At 52.3% G+C, this 19234-nt stretch overlaps 1 protein-coding gene and 1 pseudogene across 1 annotated transcript in view; both read left to right on the top strand.

Annotated features, from left to right (window-relative positions):
• LOC134339547 (serine/threonine-protein kinase MRCK alpha-like) overlaps nt 1-19234 on the top strand; it is a 120903-nt gene that overhangs the window by 82752 nt on the left and 18917 nt on the right. Inside the window, exons 20-27 of the mRNA XM_063036161.1 lie at nt 6751-6843; nt 7101-7181; nt 10757-10862; nt 11541-11671; nt 13402-13529; nt 13959-14040; nt 14481-14697; nt 17650-17712. Of these exons, the coding sequence (XP_062892231.1) occupies nt 6751-6843; nt 7101-7181; nt 10757-10862; nt 11541-11671; nt 13402-13529; nt 13959-14040; nt 14481-14697; nt 17650-17712 (901 nt within the window). The remainder of the gene's footprint in view (nt 1-6750; nt 6844-7100; nt 7182-10756; nt 10863-11540; nt 11672-13401; nt 13530-13958; nt 14041-14480; nt 14698-17649; nt 17713-19234) is intronic.
• Nucleotides 1828-5092, top strand: LOC134339741 (small ribosomal subunit protein uS12-like; annotated as a pseudogene).

The raw sequence follows: 19234 nt of genomic DNA, 5'->3' as shown, positions 1-19234 counted from the left end.
GTGAGTACAGGGACGTGTGGGCTCCACCCCTCCCACCGCTCCGTCGCACCACCTGCGACCCCCACCCCCAACCTCCCACAATCCGCTCCCAACCCCTGACTCAACGCAACCCACGCCTCCCGTGTTCCCGTGACTCCCAGCAAGCCGGGGGTTCAGGTCCCGACAAGTCAGCTGCCAGACTTAAACGCCGGCAGGCGAAGCTGAAATGAAATCGTCCCGAGAGCAGAGTTAAAAGTAAATTTCATTATCAGAGTACATACACCGTATGTCACCAGATACAACCCTGAGGTTCATTTTCCTGCGGGCAGACTCAGCAAATCTATAGAATAGTAACTGTAAACGGGATCAATGAAAGATCAACCGGAGTGCAGAAGACAACAAACTGTGCAAATGCAAATATAAATAAATAGCAATAAATAACGAGAACATGAGATAAAGAGTCCTTAAAGTGAGATCATTAGTACATAGAATATAGAATAGTACAGCACAGTACAGGCCCTTTGGCCCACAATGTTGTGCGAACCCTCAAACCCTGCCTCCCATATAACCCCCCACCTTAGATTCCTCCACATACCTGTCTAGTAGTCTCTTAAACTTCACTAGTGTATCTGCCTCCACCACTGACTCAGGCAGTGCATTCCACGCACCAACCACTCTCTGAGTAAAAAACCTTCCTCTAATATCCCCCTTGAACTTCCCACCCCTTACCTTAAAGCCATGTCCTCTTGTATTGTGCAGTGGTGCCCTGGGGAAGAGGCGCTAGCTATCCACTCTATCTATTCCTCTTATTATCTTGTACCCTATATCATGTCTCCTCTCATCCTCCTTCTCTCCAAAGAGTAAAGCCCTAGCTCCCTTAATCTCTGATCATAATGCATACTTTCAAAACCAGGCAACATCCTGGTAAATCTCCTCTGTACCCTTTCCAATGCTTCTACATCCTTCCTATAGTGAGGCGACCAGAACTGGACACAGTACTCCAAGTGTGGTCTAACCAGAGTTTTATAGAGCTGCATCATTACATCGTGACTCTTAAACTCTATCCCTTGACTTATGAAAGCTAACGCCCCATAAGCTTTCTTAACTACCCTATCTACCTGTGAGGCAACTTTCGGGGATCTGTGGACATCTACCCCCAGATCCCTCTGCTCCTCCACACTACCAAGTATCCTGCCATTTACTTTGTAATCTGCCTTGGAGTTTGTCCTTCCAAAGTGTACAACCTCACACTTCTCCAGGGAATTTAAAGTTGCAGATCCCCCTCCACCTCTGATCCTTGAGAAAGTAACATCACACTGGGGTTGTAAAGAGAGCTTTTGGCTTGTTGGCCTTCATAAATCAAAGTATTGAGTACAGGAGATGGGGTGTTATGTTGAAATTGTGCAAGATGTTAGTGAGGCCAAATTTGGAATATTGTGTGCAGTTTTGGTCACCTACCTACAGGAAAGATTGAAAGAGTGCAGAGAAACTTTGACAAAGATGTTGCCAGGTCTGGAGGACCTGAGTTATAAGGAAAGATTGAATTGGTTAGGACTTTATTCCTTGGAACGTAGAAGATTGAGAGGAGATTTGATAGAGATATACAGAATTATGAGGGGTATAGATAGGGTAGATGCAAGCAGGCTTTTTCCACTGAGGTTGGGTGGGACTGCAACCAGAGGTGACGGGTTCAGGGTGAAAGGTGAAAAGTTTAAGGGGAACATGAGGGGAAACTTCTTCACTCAGAGGGTGGTGAGAGTGTGGACTGAGCTGCCAGCACAAGTGGTGCTTGCAAGCTCGACTTCAGTGTTTAAGAGAAGTTTGGACAGGTTCGTGGATAGCAGGGGTATGGAGGGCGGTGGTCCTTGTGCTGGTCGACGGGAGTAGGCAGTTTAAATGGGTTTGGCATGGACTAGATGGGCTGAAAGGCCTGAGCTGTACTGCTCTCTGACCTCCGGTCGCCTCCTGAAGTCAATAATCTGCTGACGTGGAGGGAGAGGCTGTTGTCACGGCCAGGTTGACGGTGGAGTGGGTTAAAAACTCAGCACGACGTTGTGGGCCAAAGCGCCGTAGTGTCCTGTGTCCTCTGCCCGCCACCTCGGTGTCCCCGTATCCCTCGATTCATCGCCACCCTACGCGCCAGAGTGCGAGGAACTACCTTCCTGAAGCTGAGTGAAAATGAATACAATAAAGCAAGCGAGCACAAAGGGTTAAGTGCCGCAGTGTACGTACAGCCAGAAAGTTGCGTGACCCTCGCTGTGATCAGAAGGGACATGACATGCAGGACCAGAAAGCCCCACTAAAGGCTGGCCCATTGGCATGGGCGGCCCGTGCCAAGGGACTGGTCTTGGAAAAAGTCGGCATTGAGGGAAAGCAGCCTCGGAAAGGGCAATCGAGTGCAACTTATTAAGAATGGCAAGGAAATGGCAGCGTTTGTTCCAAAGGATGATCGCTTGAGTTTCGCGGAGGAAAACGATGAAGATGGATAGAACATAGAAATCTACAGCACGTTACAGGCCCTTCGGCCCACAATGCTGTACCAACCCTGTGCAAAGGTTCAGAGGTCCAAATTTAATGTCAGAGAAATATATACCTTATACATCCTGGAACGCTTTTTCTTCACAAACATCCACGAAAACAGAGGAATGCCCCCAAAGAATAAATGACAGGTAAACGTAAGAATCCCAAAGACCCCCCCCCACCACAGCTCCTCTCCCTCCCGCGCGTAAGTGGCAGCGGGCAGCGAACAACGATACCCTCTCCCCTCTCCCCTCTCCCCTCTCCCCCCACCGGCAAAAAAAAGCATCGTCACCAAGCACTTAAGTGAGAGCAAAGCAATAGCAAAGACACCGACTTGCAGTTACCCCAAAGACTTCACGTTTAACCCGGTATACAACATACCACAGGCTCGCTCTCTCTCCCTGATAAGGGAGAAAGGGTTGTCTCCGTTTTTCCCAGCGAGCGAGAACAAATAGCTCGCTGGTTTACGAAAAGTCCGTGAGTCACTTTTCTCGAGCTCTGTGCCTGAAGATCGCCAAGATCTCGGGTCTTCGGGGCCACAGCAGATATCCCGACTCCCCCGACGACACACGGGTCTCCTGCTGTGACACTGACCCTCAATCCGCCCTTCTCCAGAGCCCCGGGATCTTAGGCTTCCAAATCCGAGCCGGGCTCTCAGGCCGAACCCCTGGCGTGCTGAACAACGGCCGGTCCTGAAACCCCGCGAACGGGTCCCATTCCCGCAAAGAACCAAAGTCGGCGTGTAACTCCAGGTCAGGGTCTTCAAAAGAACTCTGAAAGGGAAAAATAGAAATATTAAAGATGGAAATAGAGCTGTTTCCAAAGATGCAAACAAAGGAGTCGACATTTAACGCCATCTTAACTTCGCTACACCTCCCCAAGTAACCTACTCTAGAAACTGTCTAGAATTTCCCTACCGCATAGCCCTCTATTTTGCCAAGCTCCATGTACCTATCTAAGAGTCTCTTAAAAGTCCCTATTGTATCCACCTCCACTACCGTCACTGGCAGTGCATTCCACACACCCACCACTCTCTGTGTGAAAAACTTACCCCTACTTCCAAAAAGTTCCTACTTCCAACCATTTAAAACTATGCGCCCTCGTGTTAGCCATTTCAGCCCTGGGGAAAAAGCCTCTGACTATCCACACCTCTCACCATCTTATACACCTCTATCAGGTCACCTCTCATCCTCCGTCGCTCCAAGGAGAAAAGGCCGAGTTCACTCAACCTATTCTCATAAGGCACGCTCCCCAATCCAGGCAACATCCTTGTAAATCTCCTCTGCACTCTCTCTATAGTATCCACAACTTTACCGTAGTGACTACTATATCTACTGTAGATAGATTATGGATACCTTATTGATCCCTACAGGACATTACAGTGTCCCAGTAGCATTACCAGTGCACAAATACACAAATATTAGAAGAGAAAATTTTAAGGTGCTGGGGAGTAGGTACAGAAGAGATGTCAGGGGTAAGTTTTTTTACGCAGAGAGTGATGGGTGCGTGGAATGGGGTGCTGGCGGCGGTGGTGGAGGCGGATACGATAGGGTCTTTTAAGAGACTTTTGGATAGGTACATGGAGCTCAGAAAAATAGAGGGCTATGGGTAAGCCTAGGTAATTCTAAGGTAAGGATATGTTTGGCACAGCTTTGTGGGCCGAATGGCCTGTATTGTGCTGTAGGCTTTCTATGTTTCTATGTCTATGGAAGTAGGAAAGAATAAAAAGTAAGGAGGGGGTGATCACTTCCCCGGTGATAGGTTGACTCATTATAGAGCCTAACGGCTGAGGGTAAGAATGACCTCGTATAGCGCTCTTTGGAGCAGGGCAGTTGTCTCAGTCTGTCACTAAAAGTGCTCCTCTGTTCAGCCAAGGTGGCATGCAGAGGGTGGGAAACATTGTCTGGAATTGCCAGGATTTTCCGGAGGGTCCTTTGTTCTACCACAGCCTCCAGTGTGTCCAGTTTGACTCCGATAACAGAGCCAGCCTTTCTAATCAGTTTACTGAGCCTGTTGGCATCACCCGTGTTGATGCCATTGCCCCAGCACGCCACCGCATAGAAGATTGTACTGACGACAACAGACTGGTAGAACACGTGAAGGAGAGGCCTGTGTACTCCAAAGGACCTCACTCTCCGCAGGTAGTAAAGGCCCTGCACAAAGGCAAGAACAGAACATGATTTTCTGGCTGCTGGTTTTGGTCGTAAGGGACATGCTGTTGGCGATATTCCTGGTGTCCACTTCAAGGTGGTTAAAGTAGCCAGTGTCTCTCTGATGACCCTGTCCAGAGGCAAGAAGGAGAGATCAAGATCTTAAACCTGTCATTGTATTAATAAATATGGAAAATAAAACATTTTGAAGTTTTAAAAAAAACACAAGATAGTAGTCCAAAGATTGCAGCTCGGACTGAGGCAGAACTTAAGAACGATGCAGGTTTACTGGGTAGGGGACGTGAGAGAGGTGATCCGTTCCAGAGCCTGACTGCAGTGAGGAAGAAGCCACATAAATCTGTTCATAGTGAAATTGGTCCCCAAGACTCCTCAGCCCTGTGTTCCAACGATTCCCCACCCCCTCGTGTGGGGGTGACCTCCAAGAGGACCACAACCTCGTCGTAGGGTCTGGAGGCTTGCTGCCTCGACGACCCGGAGAGTTACGTTGACTGGAGTCAGGGTTGGTGCTTTGGCCATTGGCAGGGTCACCCGTGCCAAACAGGTCAAAGGGGAGAGGTCAGACTAAGCGTGGTCCTCCAGGTTCGGGGCTGACAACCCTGACTGGTCAGACAAAACTGTTACGGAAACAGCAATGAGGAATCCTTCTACATCTGAGTGTGACGGTATTCCTGAGTCTCCACCCAGGACTTGCGTGACTGACAGCGGAAGACCGGGAGGAAGCTACTGACACGATGAAGGGAGCCCTGAACACCGCCAGAGATGGAGGAGCTTCATTGCTGCCCGGAACGGAACGGTCAGAGTGTGGAATCTGTCCTCCCCCGGGCCTCTCTCCCCACCCCAGGACCCTCGTAAACCCAGCTTTGATCAGGTTCAGGAAAACCAGCCCACAGCCTGCCCGTCCTGACCTTCCATTGTAAGGCAGCGCCTTCGCCCCTCCCTGAACCGGGGATCTCCCAACCTCTGCCCACACCCAGCCGCTTCCTCGTCACCCAACTCCCGGCCGCCCAGTGACTCTGAGGGTTTCTTTTTGGAGTGGGGATTACATTGGACACTCTTTCTTTTAACACTTTGATTAGTTTCTACATAGAAGAATATGGAGTGCAAGAAGGTATATATAAAGGTTGAAAAAAAACTACCAATTACATTATATCTATTCATAATAACAATCTCATTACCCCATATTCATGTAGGTCAGTCAAAGTTATATTGAAATATACTAACTTATTACAAAAAATTTCATTCGTAAGGCCAGTGATGTGGGGATGGAACTGGACTCTCTCACGGTGGTGTCTGAAAAGAGGATGCTGTCCAAGTTGCATGCCATCTTGGACAATGTCTCCCATCCACTACATAATGTACTGGTTGGGCACAGGAGTACATTCAGCCAGAGACTCATTCCACCGAGATGCAGCACAGAGCGTCATAGGAAGTCATTCCTGCCTGTGGCCATCAAACTTTTTACAACTCCTCCCTTGGAGGGTCAGACACCCTGAGCCAATAGGCTGGTCCTGGACTTATTTCCTGGCATAATTTACATATTACTATTTAACTATTTATGGTTTTATTACTATTTAATTATTTATGGTGCAACTGTAACGAAAACCAATTTCCCCCGGGATCAATAAAGTATGACTAGGACTAAAAAGAATCTAACCTCTACCAAGACCGAAGCTGTTGATTAAGGAGGAAAAAAAAAGGTAAAATACCTTCTCGTGTGATAAAAATTAATACTAGCCAACATCTAAATTTAAACAAAGAATTGTGGGTTTTGAAAGTTTTGAAAATAATTCAGAAAGGGTCCCCACAATGTCTGAAAGTCTTGACGAGATTCAGAAATTGAACAACGAATCTTCTCTAAATGTAAGCATTAACATCGCACAACCATTGAGGATAAACATATTTCCATTTAAACAAAAGCGCCCTCCTAGCTATAAGAGAGCTAAAGGCCAAGGTATGTCAATCTGAGTCTTCAACTTGATATCTTGTCCAGCAACAATACCAAATAGGGCCGCCAGAGGATTAGGTTTAAAACTGACTTTGAAAATTCTTTCTAAATATCACCGGTCGTCTCACCCCGCAGGATGAGCTTCCGGACGGTTCCGCAAGTTCCACGGACAGCGGGAAGTTCTCCCCGACCCAGAGTCCGGGCAGTCCTGGTGCTGAGGTGGCTGGGGTGAGTAGCCCGTGGCCGGGAGGGTGGGATCGTTCTGTCGCCCCGGGCTGGGGTCACTCCGCCGCCGCGCTCTGTTCATTAACTCCGTCTCTCTCTCTATCCCCACTGCCTGACCTGCTGAGTCTCTCTTGCGCTTTCTGGTTTTATTTCAGAGCGGCAGCATCTGCAGGGTTTTATTATTCAGGGAGTCACCTTCGTCTTTATGGCGTCGCCTCGACTGCTTCCACTCCTAATGCCCCCTGTGCTTGCTCCAACAGGCCGGAGCCAAACCCTCGTCTCCGACCGCGTCAGTGAAGAAACCCCCGGTACCGGCACCTCGAAGCTTACCGGGCACCAAGGTAGGAACCAGCGCTGCAGGGCGGACGGAGGTTGTGAGGGGTGACGGTGGGTTAAAACCGGCCCGGCACCGCGGTGTCCCGTCACACACTCCCAGGGTCATAAACCAGCTGGTGGCCTTCCGTGTTGTGGCACCGGATGGTCACCTTGGCCCCCCCTGCCCCCTTTGTTGCGAGAATGCAGAGGAAGCTGGTGGACCCCTTCTGGGGAAACAGGAAGCACTGGGTCTCTGCAGCGGTTCTGAGTCTCCCAGTAGGAGAGGGCGGACAGTCGCTGGTGTGTGTACGCACACGACTGGCGGCTCTCCGCCTCAGGACTCCACAGAGATTCCTGTACGCTGAGCGCCCTCCCAGGTGGCACGTGTTGGCGACTTTCTTCCTCCGGAGGGGCTGCTGTCTTGCCGAAGATACGCAGCTACCACCGGCAGGCGTCAGCCGTGCTGCTTTGCAGAGGCTGCCCGGCTTCTATCAGGACCTACTGAGAGTCTGGAACATGGTTGCCTCAGGCCGGGAATCCCCTCCTCTGGCAGAGGGCGGGGTCCTGGCCGACCCTTGCCCTGCCTCAGCGGATGTCGGTGCGGCTCAGGTGTGTGGATCGACTCAAGCTGAGCTGCTCGTCGGGCCCAAGCCCCGCAGCCTTACCCGAGAGACGAATCCACACAACTTGAGCCGTCTTTCATCGACACCCACAATCCCATTCAGGGATGCAGGCAGGAGGTACCTTTATGGGCTGCTGCTCCACACCCTCCACTTCCTGGCCCTTGTCCACCGTCCCGACACGCCATGGCGGTCGGTCTTCCCACCTGGAGGTGAGGGGGGTCCCCAATGGAAGTCCCTTTACAAGGGAGTCCTCCCCATGCACCTTGGGGATCTCGGCTGGAGGGTGCTGCACAGAGCGGTGCCCTGCAATAAGTTCTTTAGTCTGTACACGGATCTCCCAGCCGCGTGTCACTTCTACGGGCTGGAGGAGACCATGTACCATACGTACGTGGAGTGTGTGAGGCTGCAGCCCCTTTTCGCGTATTTGCGTGGGCTGCTTCTCGCCTTCTGGTTGCATTTCAGTCCCACCCTATTTATATATGGTCATCCAGTAAGGGGGGGGGGCACAGAGGGATGAGGATGTCCTTGTCAACTTGCTCCTGGGGCTGGCGAAAACTGCCATCCATGGGTCTTGGGAACAGGTGTGGGAGGATCTGCCCGGGCAAACTGCCTGGCTATGTTTAGGGGGTATGTTCGTGCCCGGGTGAATATTGAGAAGGAACACACGCAGTCCACGGCGACCACAGAGGCGTTCCGGGAACATTGGGCTCCGCTGGGTGTAATTGCCATCATTGACAGAGATGGAAACATTTTAGTTTAATGTCGTCTGTCGATTTTAAGTGTAGTAATTGTGTTTTGTTATAAAGATATTCTGTAAGTGAAAGAAAAGGGACAGGGATGGCACGCCGGACTCTGGGCAGGGGTGGAGCGTTCAGCTCCCTCCGCTGCCTTGTCACAGAGCTGGCACGGCTCCGGCAGAAGTCGAGTTTACGGTCTCCTGCCCAGGCGCAGTGAAAAGCAGACTTACAGAAAACAGGTAACTTAAAAATAAATCATACAGATCTTTTCCCCATAAGAAAATACAACTAGAACTTAAGAACTCCACTTTAGCGCCACGTGGCCAGGAGCGCAAGGGAATCTGTAGATGCTGGAAATCCAGAGCGACCGACACACACACACACACACACACACACACACACACACACACACACACACACACACACACAGACAGACAGACACACAGACACACACACACAGACAGACACACACAGACAGACAGACACACACACAGACAGACACACACACACAGACAGACACACACACACACACACACACACACACACAGACACACACACACAGACACACACACACACAGACACACACACACACACACACACACACACACACACACACACACACACACACACACACACACACAGACACACACACACAGACACAGACACACACACACACACACACACACACACAGACACAGACACACACACACACAGACACACACACACACAGACACAGACACAGACACACACACACACAGACACAGACACAGACACAGACACACACACACACACACACACACACAGACACACACACACACAGAAAATGCCGGAAGAACTCAGCAGGTCAGGCAGCATCTATGGAAGGGGGTAAACATTCGTCGTTTCGGGGCCGAGACCCTTCCTCAGGACTTGCCGAGATCGCTGCTGACCGTACCACTTGGCGACAGCTGTGTAGGGACGGGGTTTGTATTCTGGAGATGGAAAGGACAACCAGAAGACAGCAGAAGGGAGCCAGGAGAAATGCAGCTGTGATCGCCACCACTACTACATTTACATGTCCCACCTGCAATAGAGCTTGTGGGTCCAGGATAGGACTGTATAGTCACCAGAGATCTCACCATTAAAGGCGCGGACATGGTCATCGGATTTTGATGGACAATCGAAGAGAGTGAGTGTGTGTGTGTGTGTGTGTGTGGTCGGTTCGAGAACCCGATGGGTGAGGAAGGGCAGTCGCAGCTCCTGAACCCGGCGGTGCGGGACTGAAGGCTTCTGGACCTCCTGTGAGAAGATGGCCGGGCCCGGATGGTGGCGATCTTTGATGGGGAAGTGGTGCCGCTTACGAGGTGCTGCCCTTGGAGGGGAGGGATGTGCCCCTGATGTAGTGGCCTGAGTCCGCTACTCGCCGGCGCCTTTTACATTCCCAAGCTTTCACATTGTCGTAACAGGTCAGGGCACTTTCAACAGTACACAGGCAGAATTTTGTTAGTGTTCGTCTCAAGTCGAACCTCCCTAAGAAAGTCGAGACGCTAGCGCGCCTTGTTCAGACACAGAGTGAAGCTCCCTCTACACCGTCCCATCACACACTCCCGGGGCCAGACACAGAGTGAAGCTCCCTCTACACCGTCCCATCACACACTCCCGGGGTCAGACACAGAGTGAAGCTCCCTCCACACCGTCCCATCACACACTCCCGGGGTCAGACACAGGGTGAAACTCCCTCCACACCGTCCCATCACACACTCCCGGGGTCAGACGCAGAGTGAAGCTCCCTCCACACCATCCCATCACACACTCCCGGGGTCAGACACAGGGTGAGACTCCCTCTACACCGTCCCACCACACACTCCCGGGGTCAGATACAGAGTGAAACTCCCTCTACACCGTCCCATCACACACTCCCGGGGTCAGACACAGAGTGAAACTCCCTCCACACCGTCCCATCTCACAGCCCCGTGAGGCTTGTTCGTGTTCCAGAATGAAGTTCCTGGGTTGATTTCGGGGAGCAGATTATGTTATCCCAGAGATGCTGCTGTGACAGGAGGTACGTTGGGAGGGTTCAGGACGTGGAACTTGGATAAGTGGGCAGTCACACGCATATGAGTATCGCAGAGGGACGATGCGATGAGCGAGCTGTGGCAGACAGAGCAGTGTATGGGGTTAAAAAGCACTGACAGAGGGTGGAGGGGCTGATTAACCGGTTGGTGCTGTGTGTAAACTTTCTCCGCTCGTCGTTCCTCGCAGCCCACGCCTCACCAGTTCAAGATACAATCCTTCAGTGTCCCGACAAAGTGCATGAGGTGTACCTCGGTCATGGTGGGAGTGGTCCGGCAAGGAGTCAACTGTGAAGGTAGGGTCAAAGGTCTCCGGTCACTGACCAATCACCCCTGGGTTAGAGAGAGGGGGCAATCAGCCGGGGTTTCTGCTCTCCGACGCTGCTCACCAGTAACCTGTGGTCAGGCCGTAGGAAGTTGGGAACAGGGAGGTGCGAGTTGGGGGTGATGGAGAAGACATCGAATTGAATGGGTGGGTCGGAGGGAGTTTAGTCAGTCTCGCGTGCAGTGGGTCCCAGAACGTAGAGCGGGGCACGGGGTGGGCAAGATGATGTGCGGAGCCTGGTTTCAAGGGTGGGATTCAGTTAGGGAGTGGGATACGCCTAGGAAGGGAGGGGATATTCAGGGTAATGGTGAGAAGATGGTGAATGGGATAGTATGGACTTGCGGGGCTGAAGGATCTTTGTGGGCAATGGGGATGGTGACCATGGAGGAGAGGGCATTTTGGGGAGGTTAGTATTGATTTGGGGTTTCTTTCTGTCCCTCTCCATCACCCACCCCTCCTCCTCTTCCTCCCTTCCCTCCATTCCTCTCCACCCCTCCCCCTTTTTTCTTTCCTCTTCCCCTCCATCGTCTCCCCACCCTTTCTCCCGCCCATCACCTCCCCTCTTACCCCTCACCCCCTCTTTCCCCCTCATCATTGCCCCCTTCCTATTTTTCACCTTGTTATCTCCCCCCCCTCACTCCCCCTCCAGTTTGCCACTTCAGATGCCACGCGGGCTGCTCGGCGGGGGCACTGGGATGCCCGGCGCCCCCCCAGCAGATCCGGTCCCTGGGCATCGAGCCGAGCAGAGGCACCGGGACGGCGCTGGAGGGCAACGTGTCGGTGAGCAAGGCGTGCGGCGGAGGTGGGGGGGGTACGGGTGGGTGCGTGCCTACAAAGACGTACCGTACATTCCCAAACCAAAAGCTGTGGATGAACCAGGAGGTATGGCGTCTGCTGTGGGCTAGATCTGTGGCATTCAAGTCTGGCAACCCAGGCTTGTACCGGAAAACCAGGTATCACTTGCAGAGGGCTATTTCAAGGCCAAAGAGACAACCTCGAACAAGGTTGGAGGTGTCATCGGACATACGACAACTCTGGCAGGGTCTGCGAGACATTTCTTCCTACAAAGCGAAACCCAATACAGCAGCATGAATGGCGGCGATGCGAAACTACCAGATAATCTCAAGGCCTTCTATGCCCGCTTTGGAAGGGTGAATATAACTACAGCTGTGAAGATCCCTGCTGCACCCAGTGACCCTGTGATCTCTGTCTCGGAGCCGATGTGAGGCTGTCTTGAAAGAGAGTGAACCCTCGCAAGGCAGAAGGTCCCGATGGAGTACCTGGTAAGGCTCTGAAAACCTGTGCCAACCAACTGGCAGGAGTATTCAAGGACATTTTCAACCTCTCACTGCTATGGGTAGAAGTTCCCATTTGCTTCAAAAAGCAACAATTATACCAGTGCCTAAGAAGAATAATGTGGGCGGCCTTAATGACTATCACCCGGTGTCACTCACATCGACAGTGATGAAATGCTTTGAGAGGTTGGTAATGACTAGACTGAACTCCTGCCTCAGCAAGGACCTGGACCCATTGCAGTTTGCCTATCATCACAACAAGTCAACGGCAGATGCAATCTCAATGGCTCTCCACACGGCTTTAGACCACCTGGACAATACAGACACTTATGTCAGGATGCTGTTCATCGACTATAGCTCAGCATTTAATACCATCATTCCCACAATCCTGATTGAGAAGTTACAGAACCTGGGCCTCTGTACCTCCCTCTGCAATTGGATCCTCGACTTCCTAACCAGAAGAGCACAGTCTGTGCAGATTGGCGATAACATCTCCTCCTCGCTGACGATCAACACTGGCGCACCTCGGGGGTGTGTGCTTAGCCCACTGCTCTACTCTCTCCATACACTACTATGTGGCTAGACATAGCTCAAATACCATCTATAAATTTGCTGATGATACAACCATTGTTGGGAGAATCTCAGGTGGTGATGAGAGGGTGTACAGGAGCGAGATATGCCAACTAGTGGAGCGGTGCCCCAGCAACAATCTGGCACTCAGCGTCAGTAAGACGAAAGAGCTGATTGTGGACTTCAGGAAGGGTAAGATGAGGGAGCACATACCAATCCTCATAGAGGGATCAGACGTGGAGAGAGTGAGCAGTTTCGAGATCTCTGAGGATCTAACCTGGTCCCAACGTATCGATGCAGTTATAAAGAAGGCAAGACAGCGACTATACTTCATTAGGAGTTTGAAGAGATTTGGTATGACAACAAATACACTCAAAAACTTCTATAGATTTACCGTGGAGAGCATCTGACAGGCATTGCTTTATTTATTTATCTGTTTTTCGTCTGTATTGTGTATTGCATTGAAGTTAACAGATTTCCCGACACATGCCCGTCATGATAAACCTGATTCCGATTCTGGCGCGCGGGTATCCCTGCCACGCGCGCCGGGGGAAGCGAGCGCGAGTACGTGCACGGTCCGCCTCGGGAGGGACGGGAGCGCGCGGCTTTGCTTGGCGTCCCGTTAACCGGTTCTCCGTCCTGCAGGTGCCAAAGCCGGCGGGGGTGCGTCGGGGTTGGCAGCGGGCCTTCGCCATCCTCTCCGACTGCCGGCTGCTGGTGTTCGAGGCGGCGGAGCCGAAGGCGACCGGAGCGGCGCACGTCTTCGACCTACGGTGCGTGCGGCTCGGGAAAGCGCTTCCCCCCCCCCCCATCTCCAGGGTACCGAACCTGCAGCCCTTCATCCCAACGGGAACCCATCCTTCTCCCGGGAGCGGGTCCCCGACTGGAACCAAACCTCCTCTCCCGGTAACCGAACCCGGAGCCCCTTCACTCTCCCAGGAGCCGGTCCCAGATCCCTTCATCCCTCCGGGAACCGAAACTCCTCCCGCAGGAACCGAACGTGGGACCTTTCCTTCTCCCGGGAGTCGGTCCCGGATCCCTTCGCCACTCCGGGAACCGAACCTCGACGCCTTCATTACTCCGCTGCCCGGAATCCTTTCCCTTGCCAGGACGGTGAGTTGGGAACCGGGGAGAGGGGGAGGGGCTGATGCGAAGGGATCGTGGTCAGGGCCGTCCCGGTAACAGGTATGGTCGTGTTGCAGAGACGAGGGTTTCGCCGTCACCCCTGTCTTCTCCTCCGATGTCATCCACGCCAACAAGAAGGACGTTCCTTGCATCTTCCGGGTGAGTGAGGGAAACCCTCCGTCCAAAGCCGGCGCCTCCCCCCTCTCCGCGGAACCCGCCCACACTCCCCGAACCCACTACCCCCAACTCCCTGAAAGCCAGTCACCCCAGCCCGCCCGATGAGACTCGCCACCCACCTCCCAAACCCAGAACCCCTCTGCTGCAAATTTTACCTCTCAGGCGCCCCGTGGCGTTGGGGAACAGCATCAAGGCCGTTCATCCCCTTGATTTTTGACCGGAAATCCCCCACCCTCCTCCTTCCCTCCTTCTCACCCGGTGGGGTGAGGGCGACCCAGCCGCTCAGGCCAAATCCCTGGGGTTGAATTTCCTCCAGCGCCGGAGCTGTGCGCTCGCACATCTCAGGCCCCTTGGCCCTGTGCTGACCGCCGGGTGACCACGAGCCCCGGACCAGGGTGACCGACCTGCCCCTCTCCCCGCAGGTCACGGCCTCGCAGCTGAGGGTCCCGAACACCAAGACCTCCCTGCTGGTGCTGGCGGACAGCGAGAGCGAGAAACGGAAGTGGGTGGCGGTGATCAGCGAGCTGGTCTCCATCTGTAAGCAGAACGGACTCCGGGAGAGCCTGGCGTTGGAGGCCATGGAGGCGTACGACAATACCCTGCCCCTGATACGGAGCGTGCAGTCTGGAGCCATTCTGGGTAATGAGACTTAAACCTCACCACCGTCCCATCACACACTCCCGAGGTCAGACACAGAGTGAAGCTCCCTCCGCACCGTCCCATCACACACTCCCGGGGTCAGACACAGAGTGAAGCTCCCTCCGCACCGTCCCATCACACACTCCCGGGGTCAGACACAGAGTGAAGCTCCCTCTACACCGTCCCATCACACACTCCCGGGGTCAGACACAGAGTGAAACTCCCTCCGCACCGTCCCATCACACACTCCCGGGGTCAGACACAGAGTGAAGCTCCCTCTACACTGTCCCATCACACACTCCCGGGGTCAGACACAGAGTGAAGCTTCCACCACACCGTCCCATCACACACTCCCGGGGTCAGACACAGAGTGAAGCTCCCTCCACACCGTCCCATCACACACTCCCGGGGTCAGACACAGAGTGAAGCTCCCTCTACACTGTCCCATCACACACTCCCGGGGTCAGACACAGAGTGAAGCTTCCACCACACCGTCCCATCACACACTCCCGGGGTCAGACACAGAGTGAAGCTCCCTCCACACCGTCCCATCACACACTCCCGGGGCCAGACACAGAGTGAAGCTCCCTCCACACCGTCCCATCACACACTCCCGGGGTCAGACACAGAGTGAAGCTCCCTCCACACCGTCCCATCACACACTCCCGGGGTCAGACACAGAGTGAAGTTCCCTCATCATCCTGTCATACACAGGAACAGAGAACTCTACAAAATTCGTTGATACAGCCCAGTCCTTCGCAGGAAATATCCTCCCCACCACTGTCCAGCATCCATCAAGAACCCCCACGCTCTCTTCTCACTGCTGTCTTTGGGCAGGAGGTATAGGAGCCTCAGGTCCCACACCAGCAGGTTCAGCAACAGTTATTACTTCTCAACCATCAGAATCAGAATTGGGTTTAATATCACCAGCATATGTCGTAGCAGGGTGCAGAAAACATCTCTACCCAAGGAGGTGTACAACACACCTTCCCTCCGCTGGCCTGCAGGTCACCCTTGCGTGAGGTGTCGTACCTGCTTCTCCTCCCGATCAGGGTCATGGGACCCATGGGAGCAGGTGGTGAATGTTCGTACAAGTAGCCGGTGCAGATCACAGTCGTGGTTATGTGACCACTGATGCCAAGCAGACAGTCTCTGAAGAGTATCGGTAATGGCTGGGGTCACCTGTCTTGTGAAGTCACTGCCCAGAAGAAGGCGATGGCAAAAACGACCATGGTCACGGAAAGACCATGATTGCCCACGTCATATGACACAGCACATAACGATGATGTCATATGACACAGCACATAATGATGACGTCATATGACACAGCACATAACGATGATGTCATATGACACAGCACATAACGATGATGTCATATGACACAGCACATAATGATGACGTCATATGACACAGCAAATAATGATGATGTCACATGACAGCACATAATGATGATGTCACACGACAAGGCACATGACAAACAAATGGTATGTTCTGAAATTTGTTGTTTTGTGGCAGCAGTATGTTACCATACCTAGTAATAGATAGATGGATAGATATACTTTATTGATCCCGAGGGAAATTGGGTTTCGTTACAGCCGCACCAACCGAGAATAGAGCATAAATATAGCAGTACAAAAACCACAAACAATCAAACAACAAAATGCAAACCATGCCAGATGGAAATGTCCAGGACTTATATTGCTAATTAAAAGCAATAAATTACAATAAGAGGTATATATTAAAAAATAAATTAAAGTAGTGCAAAAACAGAAATAAAAAACTAGTGAGGTAGTGTTCATGGGTTCAATGTCCATTCAGAAATCGGACGGCAGAGGGGAAGAAGCTGTTCCTGAATCGTTGAGTGTGTGCCTTCAGGCTCCTGTACCTCCTCCCTGATGGTAGCAATGAGAAGAGGGCATGTCCTGGGTGGTGGGGCTCCCCTTTTGATGCATCACCTTTTGGGAGTGACCCGGAGGCTGGGGTGGCCCCTGGACCGGTGCGGAGATCTTCACTCGCCTCAACACCGAACTGATTCCACAACCTGCGGTCTCACCTTCGAGAACTCTACAACTCACCGTCTCAATAGTATTTATCTCTCCTGTCTTTGTTAATGTACAACTTTCAGAACAGAGGAGAGTACAGCACAGGAACAGGCCTTTCGGCCCACAATGCTGTACTGGACCAGCAAAAAGCAATTTTAAAAAACACCAAAAACGAATCCCTGTGACCCTACACATCCCTCCATCTTCCTCACACCCGTGTGCCCATCCAAACATCTCTTAAAAGCCTCTAGTGTATTTGCCTCCACCATACCAGGTAGTGTATTCCAAGTTCAAAATACATTTAATATCGAAGTACCTATTTGGTACGCAAGCCCGAGGTTTGTCTTCCCCAACAGACAGGCGCGAAGCAAAGGAAGGCCGAGGAGCCAACCCGTTCAAAATAAAGACATCCAACGCCAAAACCCGGCTCCCCAACTCGTGCAACAACAAAAAATCACACAAAAGAATAAGATCAGAAACACAGAAGGCATATTTTTTAGTGCAATTCAGTTCCAGCCCTCCACCGCTCTCTGAGTAAAAAACTTACCCCTCACATCCCCCCCCCTCTGACCTTCAACGCAAGCCCACTGGTATTAGGCATTTCAACCCTGTCCACTCTATCTGTGCTTCTCATAGTCTTGTAAACCTCTGTCAGATCTCCCCTCAGCCTCCGGCCGCTTCAGCGAAAACAACCCCTCGTGAAAGCACACCAGGCAACATCCTGGTGAACCTCTTCTGCACCCTCTCCAAAGCCCCAACATCCTCCCTAAAGACTTGATAAATTCTGTTGCATCGCTTTATTTTGCCCGGAGGACAACGGAACGGTACTCTGGTCATAAACTCACTCGACCTTTGACTCGGGGTCCCCCTGGGCCTTTCCCCTGACTGGGCTGTCTTCCCTCTCTCTCAGACCAGAAACGAATCGCGCTGGGAACCGACGACGGCCTGTTCCTCCTGCACCTGACAAAAAACGGTGAGTTGCATCTCGTTGGGGCGCTGCGCGTCGGCGGTACGGTCAGGGCGTCGGTGCCGGACAGCCAGGGTTGGCGGTGGATACGGCCGGTGTTGGGGGGAGCGGGGTCGGTGTGAAGGTCAAGCTAAAGGGTGGCCAAAGGGGGGGGGAGGAGAGGGGGCAGAAGGTGCCTGGGGTGGGAGGGTTTGGGGATGGAGGGTGAGGGAGGGAGGGTCCTGGTGCGAGCCTGGGGACTGGCTGCTGTCGTAGGGTCACGGTAGAGGGTGTCGGTCAAAGCGGGAGTAAGATAGACAGATACTTTATTGATCCCAGAGGAAATGACAGCATCACAAGTGCACAGATTTACAAATATTAAAGGAGAAGTAAGAAAGAATAAAAAAATGAGTTGCCTCCAACAGTCTAACAGGAGGGGGTGATCACTTCCCCGGTGATAGGTTGACTCATTATCGAGCCTCACGGCCGAGGGTAATGATGACCTCATATCGCGCTCTTTGGAGCAGGGCAGTTGTCTCAGTCTGGTACTGAAAGTGTTCCTGTGTTCAGCCAAGGTGGCATGCAGAGGGTGAGAAACATTGTCTGGAATCGCCAGGATTTTCTGGAGGGTCCTTTGTTCTACCACAGCCTCCAGTGTGTCCAGTTTGACTCCTATAACAGAGCCAGCCTTTCTAATCAGTTTACTGAGCCTGTTGGCATCACCCGTGTTGATGCCATTGCCCCAGCACACCACCGCGTAGAAGACTGTACTGACGACAACAGACTGGTGGAACACGTGAAGGAGAGGCCTGTGTACTCCAAAGAACCCCAGTCTCCTCAGGAAGTAGAGGTGACTCTGGCCCTTCCTGTACACAGCCTCTGTGTTGGTGCCCCCCTCAAGTCTGTCATCCAGGTGCACCCCCCAGGTACTTGTAGGTTCTCACCACAACCACGTCCTCACCATCCATAGTAACAGGGAGCAGTGCAGACTTCCTGAAGTCCATCGCCAGAGGGTAGGGGTCCGTACAGAGTCACAGGGTCGAGGGTCGGCAGGTAAGGAGGCACTTGGGTGATGATCGGAAAGGTGGGGAGGTAACCGTGATATATCCCAATGGAATAATTGACACAGACGACACGACACTTGGAGGTAAAAGGAAGCCGTACCGTTTTAAACCAGTGCCAAGGTCAGAGCACAGTGTGTCCCCGCCGTGAGAGTCCTTGTGGAAATAAAAGAGACTCCGATTTGAGGTTCTAACAGGAAACCTAAACAAACAATATATATATAAAAAGAGAGAGAGAGAGAGACACACACGCACACACACGATATATATAGAGAGACACACACACGAAAGGGAGAGAGAGAGACACGAAAGGGAGGGAGTGAGAGAGAGACGATAGGGGGAGAGACGATAGAGACGGAGAGTGTTAGACCGAGAGGTGATAGAGAGAGATCTGGAGATAGAGAGCGAGAGATGATAGAGACTGCGAGACGGAGCCTTTCAAGATTATTCAAACATTATTGAAATATTAAAGAACGCAACTGTAACGC

Source organism: Mobula hypostoma, chromosome 30, assembly GCF_963921235.1.
Source record: "Mobula hypostoma chromosome 30, sMobHyp1.1, whole genome shotgun sequence".
NCBI lineage: Eukaryota > Metazoa > Chordata > Chondrichthyes > Myliobatiformes > Myliobatidae > Mobula > Mobula hypostoma.
This window is presented reverse-complemented; position numbering and strand designations above follow the sequence as displayed.